This window comes from Beta vulgaris, chromosome 3 (assembly GCF_026745355.1).
Source record: "Beta vulgaris subsp. vulgaris cultivar EL10 chromosome 3, EL10.2, whole genome shotgun sequence".
In the NCBI taxonomy this organism is placed as follows: Eukaryota; Viridiplantae; Streptophyta; class Magnoliopsida; order Caryophyllales; family Amaranthaceae; genus Beta; species Beta vulgaris.
Genome location: NC_079204.1, coordinates 31,024,271 through 31,034,216, shown reverse-complemented (window position 1 = coordinate 31,034,216; position 9,946 = coordinate 31,024,271). Strand labels below are relative to the sequence as shown.

The 9,946-nt window shown below is 33.5% G+C and overlaps 1 protein-coding gene across 2 annotated transcripts; it reads left to right on the top strand.

Annotated features, from left to right (window-relative positions):
- The first annotated feature begins 204 nt into the window (after window positions 1-204).
- Window positions 205-8,976, top strand: LOC104884811 (hypothetical protein). Of its 2 annotated transcripts, none has more exons than XM_048641347.1 (7): window positions 205-775; window positions 1,664-1,774; window positions 6,863-7,250; window positions 7,462-7,680; window positions 7,807-7,856; window positions 8,187-8,244; window positions 8,425-8,976. In XM_048641347.1, exons 1-7 carry the CDS (start codon window positions 422-424, stop codon window positions 8,637-8,639), a joined length of 1,395 nt encoding a protein of 464 aa, XP_048497304.1. In that variant the 5' UTR covers window positions 205-421; the 3' UTR covers window positions 8,640-8,976. The 2 variants fall into 2 exon arrangements, with proteins under 2 accessions (XP_048497304.1, XP_010667808.1); XM_010669506.3 differs by having other exon boundaries at window positions 208-775; window positions 6,830-7,250.
- The last annotated feature ends 970 nt before the right edge of the window (window positions 8,977-9,946 follow it).

The following is a 9,946-nucleotide window of genomic DNA, read 5'->3' as shown; positions in this document are numbered from 1 at the left end:
AAATCAGTTCTTTACATCAATGCAATACAATACTCTCTAATATATTTACATAACTTCTCTCTATAGTATAATTTGACAATTAAAGGAATAAATTTTGTCTTGGTTGTTTATATTTCCATGCAACCCCACTAGTTGCAGACAAAATTAACATACGAGGAAGTAGATAAAAAAGAAGAAAAACAAAGAAGCCAACAATAATAATCCAAATATTTATCTAGTCCTTAATCTTCACACTGACACGTTTGTCTTCTCTCTCTCTTCCCTCCTATAAAACCCCCACACTCTTCTCAGTACCTGCCAAACACTCCTCAATTCCATCCCACCCAAAATACAAGCTCAGACCTCCACTCCAGGGCCCCACCTGAAAATTTTCATTTCCCCCCACCAAAAAAAATCACAGATCAAAAACTCCACCCTGAAAATGGACAGAGGTGTAGCCGTCGGTGACCCATGGCGACCCGACCCGTCTGTTCAATCGGACTTATTCAAGCCTCCGGAAACTCCAAAGGAACCCATGGAATTTCTGTCACGCTCTTGGAGTGTGTCGGCTCTTGAAATTACTAAGGCTTTGACACCTTCCAATTCTAGACTCATGTTCTCTAATGCTATGATGGGCACGCTTAGCAATGGCAGCGGGACTAGTAATGGTGTCCATGGAGTAGTTATCCAGGAAGATATTGCGGCCGAGGAGGCGGCGGCTGCTAGTGGAAATCCTTTCTCTTTTGCTTCTTCTCAAACATCCCAGCTTGTCATGGAGCGTATTATGTCACACTCGGTAAGTTTCTTTTTGTTATATTCTGCAAAATGTTGTTTTCTTCAGGTGTTTTCATGTTCCATCTAATTTTCTTTCACTTCTAACACCAAATTCCATTGTGTTATTTCTAGTTCGAAATAATGTTAGTGAAAAACTTTAAATCCTAGGGGTGTTATTTTTATCTTAATGTTATGATCAAATCAAAGAGTTTGGGGATTTATTTATTATTTATTATTTATTCAATTAGTTGTATTTTTTTTGTGTAGTAGTAGTAGTACAGCTGTTTTGATTGAATTGGTAGGTGCAGTGTTTTGCTTGGAGGGGTGACAATGACAAATTTAACTTGCACTGTTAGTGTTTACAATTTGATTGTACTAAAGTGATGTTGGTATATATAGGTTAACTAAATGACGGTAATATGTAATCATATGTAATCTGTAGACTGTAATGAATTTTAATTCATACTCAATATCACTGCTAAACTAAATATAAATAGTGATACAAGTTTATGAAGAAAAATAAATATTTGCTTGTTTTGGGATATATCAACATTACTATGATGAACCAGGATATGAGTTTTTCTAGTACAAAATTACATGAAAATTCATTACCATTACTGATAGTCATTACCGTCAATTAAATATGTTATAATTCCCAATGTAAAATATATGTTTATTGCGCTAGGTTTCTATTTGGAGCTGTCTTGTTCTACCCGTTATCTTGGTTATTCTTTTTTTAACTTAAAGCGGAGTGGGGGCTTGTGTTTTAAGCTTAATAAAGAGGAAAGCACTCAATTGTTTATCTTTTGTTATATATCTGACTTAGTAATCATGAGTAGTTTGGTAGTGGATGAATCACTAATAAAATAGTAGTAATATGGATGTGGTTATTGTTTTTATTGTGCTGCAGCAAGAGGTATCTCCGCGCACTTCTGGTCGGCTCTCGCACAGTAGTGGTCCACTTAATGGCTCCTTGACTGATAGTCCTCCGGTTTCTCCCTCTGAAATCGACGATATCAAGGTGTCTCCCTTTCAACTTTACTAATCTAATATGTTGCCATAATTTTACCATGTCTACAATAAAATTATAATTATCACAATTTGTGTAATTCACATCATTCATTTCCAACTGACATCTATATATATATATTTTTTTTTGATAATTATCTGAGATCTATCGTTTAATTAATTTTTCTAATAAAACTAAAAGTAACAATCATAAATTCACAATTAAATGATTACAAAAATTTTAAATGTTATGAAGGTCAACTAAATCAATGAATTAGACTAGTCACTAAATATAGAGTGTTGAGATTAATTGTAATGACTATGATTTTATTGTATCTAGTCCAGAAGGTTCAAATTTGTTATCATTTCTCTACATTACATGATCCTTTTTTTTTTTTGGAAGTGAGCTAACAATAATAAAATAAAACTTTGCCTGCTTTTGCTGCTTGCTTATGTAAATAATGCACAAATTTTTAGTAGAGGAGAAAAAAAAGAAACGGAAAAAGAGGGACCTATATGGTAAGGAAGAGAGACACAAAGAATAATTATCGTCAAAAAATTAAATGATGTAAGTAAATTGCAACTTTTGAAAGTGAGAAATGATGCAAGTAAAAAATGGAGGAAGTATAAATTTTGTAATATAATAATAGAATTAAAGAAAAAATTGACATAAATTAAAATATTCGAGATTTTATATACATTCTTGAAATAATCCAATGTCAGATGATGGCTTTTTTAATTTAATCTGAAATTTATTTTTGAGGAAGCATATCAAATTTGAGATTATTTTAGAATAATTGTATATTTAGTGTGAGAGCAAATAAGCATAGTGATATAGACAAGAATCGCTCTCAGATATTGGGTACCAGTAGGCAGTAGTACCACCTCCAACAAGATCGAACTTACCAACTAAGTTATATCACATCCACATTATTTCACAATAATTAATACTTATGATTATATTGCAAAAATATGTGAAAATTATGATTATTTATGTTATATTTCATAGAAAAATCATTGATTTGAATGGCCTATAATATTTTATCAACCAAGGTACATGATATATATATATATATATATATATATATATATATATGTATATATATATTGTTCTAGAATAATAAATACTTCATATGTTTTGTTTTAAATGCAACAAAAAAATATTTTATATTTTACAAATAATACCCTTTATTACGTTTAAAATGAAACGGATGAAGTAGTTTAGATTATATTGCAAAAATAGGTGAAAAATATGATTATCTATCTTAATTTTATAGAAAAATCATTGATTTGAGTCCATCAATCAATGCGACTATGTGAGGGTAAAAAAGATTACTAGATGAACGTCAAAAAGTAGAAGAGCCCTCAGAAGTGTGTCTAGTGGTGTCTGGGTTACAAGCACGAAGACTGACGAAATTAGCAGAGGACGATTTTTTGTGATCTTTGCCTTTTATTTTTTTTTCCCTCTCATTTTTTTCTCTCTCCTTTACCATGTGAATTTATAATTAAATTTTAAAATTTCAAAAAGGACGCTTTATCAGAAAAAGGTACTGTAGATGAGAGTGCCATGGTCTTGCACATTTGCAACCTTGCCTAGAAACTCAATGATTTTCTTTTGCTTCAAAATCCGTGGTAAGGAAAAACCAAAGTAAATTCTAGTACTTACAATTTCCTATCTTTGTACTCCTACTTATTTTCACCTATTGTGGTATAGGAAATATAAGTGCAGTTTCACTACAATGGCAAACTCTTTTTGTTAGTTACGGAAACTTATGATTTAGGCTTTGTATGCATTCATTGTATTTGGGAAATTAGTACTAGTATTAATTACTTGGATGATGACCTCAAAAAAGGTTATAAGCAGAATAAAAATAAAAATAAAAATAAAAGATAGGGACTAACCTATTCTTCTTAACTTATTTTTTGGTTTCGCCATGTAGGAACCAAAAAATTCGGTTTGCTCCACCATGGTAGAATCGAAAAATTTGTTTTCGATTCCATGGTTAACAATAACATCTTTATTTCAATAATTGGACGGCAAGGGAGGAGGGAAGGAGGGAGAAAGAGGAAAAAGGAGGCTGCGTCGAAGGTTGTGGGAGAGGTGCAAGAGGGCGTTGGGCTGCCCTGTGTGTGTGGGGGGGATGCCGGGGGAGGGGGGATGGGGGCTTGGGGCTGGGAGGGTGGACGACAGCGGCATCGAGGGGGACATGTGCTAGGTGTGGGAGTGGGTTGGGGCTAGGGGTGAATGTACGATACAGTTTTTTGGAGTTCAATTTTCCAATTCAAATCCAAACCAATCAGAAGTTGAGTTCAAATCAGTCCAATTCGGTTTTGGGAGAGGGGGTGGGATGGGGAGATGGGGGTTTGGGGCGAGGAGGGTGGGCAGCGAGGGGGATATGGGATAGGTGTGGGGTGGGTTGGGGATAGGGGTGAATGTATAAGAAGATTTGGAGTTCAATTTTCCAATGTAAATCCAAACCAATCAAAGTTGAGTACAAAACAGTCCAATCCGGTTTTCATATCCTAAAATATCCAAAATTTTGAATTCTATTCTTTTAATGAAGGAAATTTAGGCACGAACATCAACATAAAGTATACGTTAAGAGAATTAATTCATACAATACCATAAAAATTAAGTAATAACAACTAATATTTAATGCAAACCTAATTTTTTTTATTGAAAACACTTTAGCATAATGCCAAATGTATACACATATAGTATAGGGATTATTGGCTATTTGTTTATTTTGGATTTAAGTATCCAATTATCCTCAATCCAAACCAATCCGAAAATCCAAATTTAAAAAAAAACTCAATTCGAATCTAATCCGAACATAGTTCAAGTCCATTTCGGCTTGGATTGGTTTGAATTTCGGTTTTAATTCGAATAACTTTCATCGCTAGCTCGGGCCGATGGGACAAGAGAAGAATTAGAGGAGGGAGAAAGGGGAAAAAGATACCATATAAATATTGGCGGTAAATAACGTGTATGTGTATTCCTTTGGATTAGCACCAACTGCTAACGGGCAACTTCAGGCGGTTGATAAGAAATACTTACGTACGTTTGTGTTTAGCTACTCATACTCTTATATTTTTTATTACTAATCATTTAGAGCATGTTTTTATTAGTTTGTATTTAGCATGTTTTCTATTAGCTACCCATTTTCTCTTTAATACGTTTGTATATATACGGGCGGTTCACGTCACGGAATGTACACATAATAAAATTATATAGAGTGGAATGGTAACAAAAACTTGTTAGTTCTAGTTTAAAGCAACAAATAAAATTTGTTACTTAAGAGGGAATGTAATGTAACAAAATAGAGGAATCCATTAGACCAAATAATTGTAATAGATTGAGGAGTTGAACCAAACAAGAAGAAATTATGTATTTGATTCCGTTTTTTAGAGCCCAAAATGTTGAACTAAACATGCTTCAAATGTGATCATATTTCTATACAATATTAGAATAATATAATAGTAGTTTTTACTGTATTTTACTCTATTTTCCTCCATCAAATTCCTTAGCAAGGCCAACTTGATTTATATGAATTAAAAGATTATCAAATCTTTTATAAGGCAAGTAGGTGCCGATTAGCATTTGCCTTTTTCTATATCTCTTGGATTTGCACCAATTCTATTTCAGGTTTCTTTTGGATTTGGCACCAAATCAAAGAGAAAATGAAATTTACTGAAGATAAAAACAAAGATATGTAAAATTGATTGACGTGTGATATTAACATTAATTCTTAAACTATTATTCCCTTTGTTTCAAAATATAAAAAACGTACAAGGTTCGAGGCCGAACTTAGACCATTAATTACTCTCATTTTGTGTTAATATAAAATTTCAAAAAAATAATATTATTATAGTATTTTTCAAGACGAATTTAACAGTATAATTTTTATTTATCATATTATGAGATATATTTGTGGTCAAAGTAAATTTTCGTAAAGCATGAATGCATGAATGCTTTATATTTTGAAACTAAGGAAATATTATTTAATGTATATTTATAATGCTTCTTGACTTTGCATCTATCTCTATTATATAAGGGAAGGGGGGAGCAATGGTGTCCTCTTTTGAAATGCCTATTTTACCCCCTTTCTCATTCTAAATTACAAATTCACTTACAATTCAAAGGGGCTTCAAACAAAAATACCAAAATTATAATTATAACAATCACTCACAAATCAACTAAAATCATAAAATTGCATAATTTACGTTATGCAAATCACTAAAATGAGCAAACTTTATAAAAACTTAAAATTCACTTACAAATTACAACCTATGAAAAAATTGACTTGAAATCAAAGTGTCCACTTTCTTTACAATTTATGAAGTACTGTACTTAATTGAAAAATCAACTAAAAGATTATAATATTAGAAATCATAAATAAATTCAATAAAATTTCTATTTTGTTCATAGAATTTAACTTTGGAAAGTAAAAAAAAAAAAACAAAAACAATGGTGAGAGACTTAAGTGACAGAAACTAAACCAATCAAATTTTACAACTAAAAACAATTATACTTCGTATGTCTAATGTTCAAATTTTGACTCTTATACCGAAGAAAATCGAGTTTCTGTTTCGGAAAAAATTCAAACACGCATCGCGTGCAAAAAATTCTAGTGGAAACTAAAAAGAAAACAAATGCAAATCTATCCTCTTGGATATCTGATAGTCCTAATTTTTTAGGGTTTGAATTGACTGACATTTCAATTTCGATAGTAAATAACTGAACCTCTCACATTTACTTGCAATAAATTGAAAAGAATGTTGTGACCACTTAGCTGCTTATTATCACCTCGAGACATGCATTATTGAGATGACAGCCCACTTGGGGACGCTCATTTATTAGACTACTGTATAGCAACAGTTGGGTTTATGTCAATCCCATTCCAAAATTTCAGTGCAGCACTCATTAAATTAAACTCATTTCTAGTTAAATTGAACTTAGCCAAATTGTGATGTTAATTAATGCTATATTATCTGCATCTGCAATTGACTTTGTCTCCAATTACAGTAAATGACAAGAAATTGATCTTCCCATTGGTCTCATATGCAGTACGGTCGCCTTAACAATCAGTCAAATTCGCAGTACAGGTCTACCAACCCCATCGGTGTTACCCCTGCTGCCGGTGGGAAGACTGTTGGAAGGTGGCTTAAGGACAGGAGAGAAAAGAAGAAGGAAGAAACAAGAGCGCATAACGCCCAACTTCATGCAGCTGTATCAGTGGCTGGTGTTGCAGCTGCAGTGGCTGCAATCGCTGCTGCAACTGCTGCCTCATCTGGATCTGGCAAAGACCAAGAAGCTGCCAGGACTGATATGGCTGTTGCCTCTGCTGCTACCCTTGTTGCTGCTCAATGTGTAGAGGCTGCTGAAGCTATGGGCGCTGAAAGGGATCATTTGGCTTCGGTTGTCAGCTCTGCAGTTAATGTCCGATCAGCCGGTGACATCATGACCTTGACTGCTGCTGCTGCCACTGGTAACTTGGCAACTTTTATAGCAATATGTTCTATTCTTAATTTCATTAGGTACTGTTACCAAGTGAGCTTTGTGGTACATCTGTTGTAGAAATTATGTGAAATTCAGAAAGTTGCGTAAAATGGTCGGTCATCAGATAGAAATGCATAGTTGTTACCACTTCGTTGTATAAAATATTTCTATTAATGAGGTATGCAAAAACAAACTTTCAGCGTTACGTGGAGCTGCGACATTCAAAGTAAGAGCTTTGAAGGATGTGTGGAACATTGCAGCTGTCATACCAACGGATAAAGGGGTGAGTATGAGCAACGGCAGCAATGGTTCCAGCGGCAGCCACAGTGGTGAAATCATGCCAGATGATAATTTCCTTGGCATCTGCAGCAAAGAGTTACTTGCTAGAGGGTGTGAGCTTTTGAAACGCACTAGATCAGGTATATTAATGCCTTTTGATATTTTCTTACAATTTTGTTACTCAAATTTATGATGGTTATGCATATTACTTAGCTATCTACCTAATACTTACTAATGAGTATTTCCTTTTATTGTCCATTCTTCAGGTGATCTACACTGGAAAATTGTATCTGTTTATATCAATCGAACGAACCAGGTAAGCTAATTTATGTACTTTGGTGATCTAGTGCTTATTGATGATATAAAATTAGGAGATGACATCTTTCTTGGGAGATGGAATTTTCATCTAATATATGTTGTAATTAGTTGGTTTTTGTTGGAAAAGTCTGGTTCATCTTTGATTAGTTGATGATTTTGGGTTTGACTGGATATTTTGATATCCTAAGTTTAAGTTTTTTTTTTCTTTTTCTATAAACTAAAGCTAAAAAAGTGAAAAGTTAAAGTCATCTACAGATGATCAAAGATGAATCCGCCATCATTGTGATCTTTAATATTTTTGAAACGTCCTTTTAATATTTGGTTGTAGGTTATGCTAAAGATGAAGAGCAGGCATGTTGCTGGGACCATTACCAAGAAGAAAAAGAGTGAGTTTGCCTTTGCTTTATATCTCTGTTTCATAATGTGAACAAAGGTTTAAGTGTGGGTCTCAAGTCTTCATTCCTTTCATGGGGATCTGAGAAAGGGATTGTTGATTAGGTGGTAAATATGAAAAGGGAAAATCTTTAATTTGATTCCTTTTGCTTTCCTATATTTTGTTTTTGCAGATGTGGTAATTGAAGTTATCAAAGATATGCCGGCTTGGCCAGGCCGTCATTTGCTTGAGGGTGGCAACTGTAGGAGATATTTCGGACTTAAGACCATCATGCGCGGAGTCGTGGAATTCGAGTGTCGTAACCAAAGAGAATATGAAGTTTGGACCGAAGGTGTCTCAAGGCTTCTCTCTCAAGCTGCTGAAAAGAACAATAGACATAGATACTAGGACTAAAGTATATATCATTATGATGATTGTGTTTATGGTTAATTCCTTCATAGTTGTGCCGTTAATGTGATGTTTTTTGCAAGTTGAAGAATTTGGGAAGATGGGTATAGTGGTAAAACAGAATTAAGGACATTGGTACTAACCATATGTTTTAAAAATTGGTGAGGGTTGGTTTTTTTGGCTTTCTTTTGAATGTATTTCTATTCAATGTAAAAAGTAGCACTAAAAGAAGCAAAAGTTGTGTAATGGGCTCTTTTTTACCCTTCTTTGCAGAGTGAAAATTCTTTGAAAGGGTGAGTTGTATTTCGCAATATGATTAAATTTATACTGTGATTAAGACTGTTGTTCTAGTAAGCCATGTGATTCAGCAATAAGATGCCCTTTGGCTATTGAGGTTATAAAAGGAAGATCTTGGACTGAGGCAGTCAAAAAAAAGTGAAAAGCTAAAGAAGGAATGAAGGATCCCATAATTTGGTGTGAAGAAGAGACAAAAAAAACAACTAGATTCCATTGCTTTTTATTTCATCCTTCAATCTCTTTAATATTTTGGGTGGGGGATAAGTATGCATTAATTTGTAATATACCACTAAAATGTCGCTTTCCGCCTTGGTTAATTTGAGTAAAGCAAATATGATGATATTAATCTGCGTATTCAAAAAGTAAACCTAGAAGTCTAGAATATATAGGACTAGGTTAACATGTGTTATCAAAAATGGCCGCTCATAATTGCAATTGGTTTTATAGGATTGAATAACTCCCAATGTGTAGTAGGGCTTGCATTTAACACTTGCAAGCTGTAACGTGGGGTACAAGATTGGGTATGGGCTCCACATTCGCAATCCTTAAGTGGTGTCCAAAATAAACAAGTGACTTCTACAAAAGTGGGTCAAGAATTATAAGGTAGCTTAGGTGATAAAGTTGTTATCCCTAAAATATCATTTGTGGGTGTAATAAATTTTAGCCAAAATTTGTTGATAATTACTTATTACGTGTTACTTTGAAAATACTATTGGGGAGAATTATTTGATTTTTCTTGAAATATTGGCAAGTTAAAAAAATTCACTGTGTATTAACAATATTTTCAAGATCCATTATACATTTCAAAATTTTCTAGAATATATTTAATTGACATTATCGTCAAGTGAATATTAGTGTTCAGTTAGTATTCCATTAGTACAAAATTTTATTCATCTAATATCCCTACATCAAAACTTAATTATAAATTCTTATGTGTGGTCGCTCAAATCGATAACCTTCCTTGTATCGGCGCGTATAACAAGTCATGCACGTAAAATTGGTTAAATCGG

What these genes read in the sequence shown, in the direction of transcription:
- LOC104884811 (XM_010669506.3), top strand. Translation starts at nt 422, where the DNA reads ATGGACAGAGGTGTAGCCGTCGGTGACCCATGGCGACCCGACCCGTCT. An exon ending in CTGAAATCGACGATATCAAG is followed by an intron (nt 1,775 to 6,829) that starts GTGTCTCCCTTT and finishes TCTCATATGCAG; the next exon opens with TACGGTCGCCTTAACAATCA. An exon ending in ATATCAATCGAACGAACCAG is followed by an intron (nt 7,857 to 8,186) that starts GTAAGCTAATTT and finishes ATTTGGTTGTAG; the next exon opens with GTTATGCTAAAGATGAAGAG.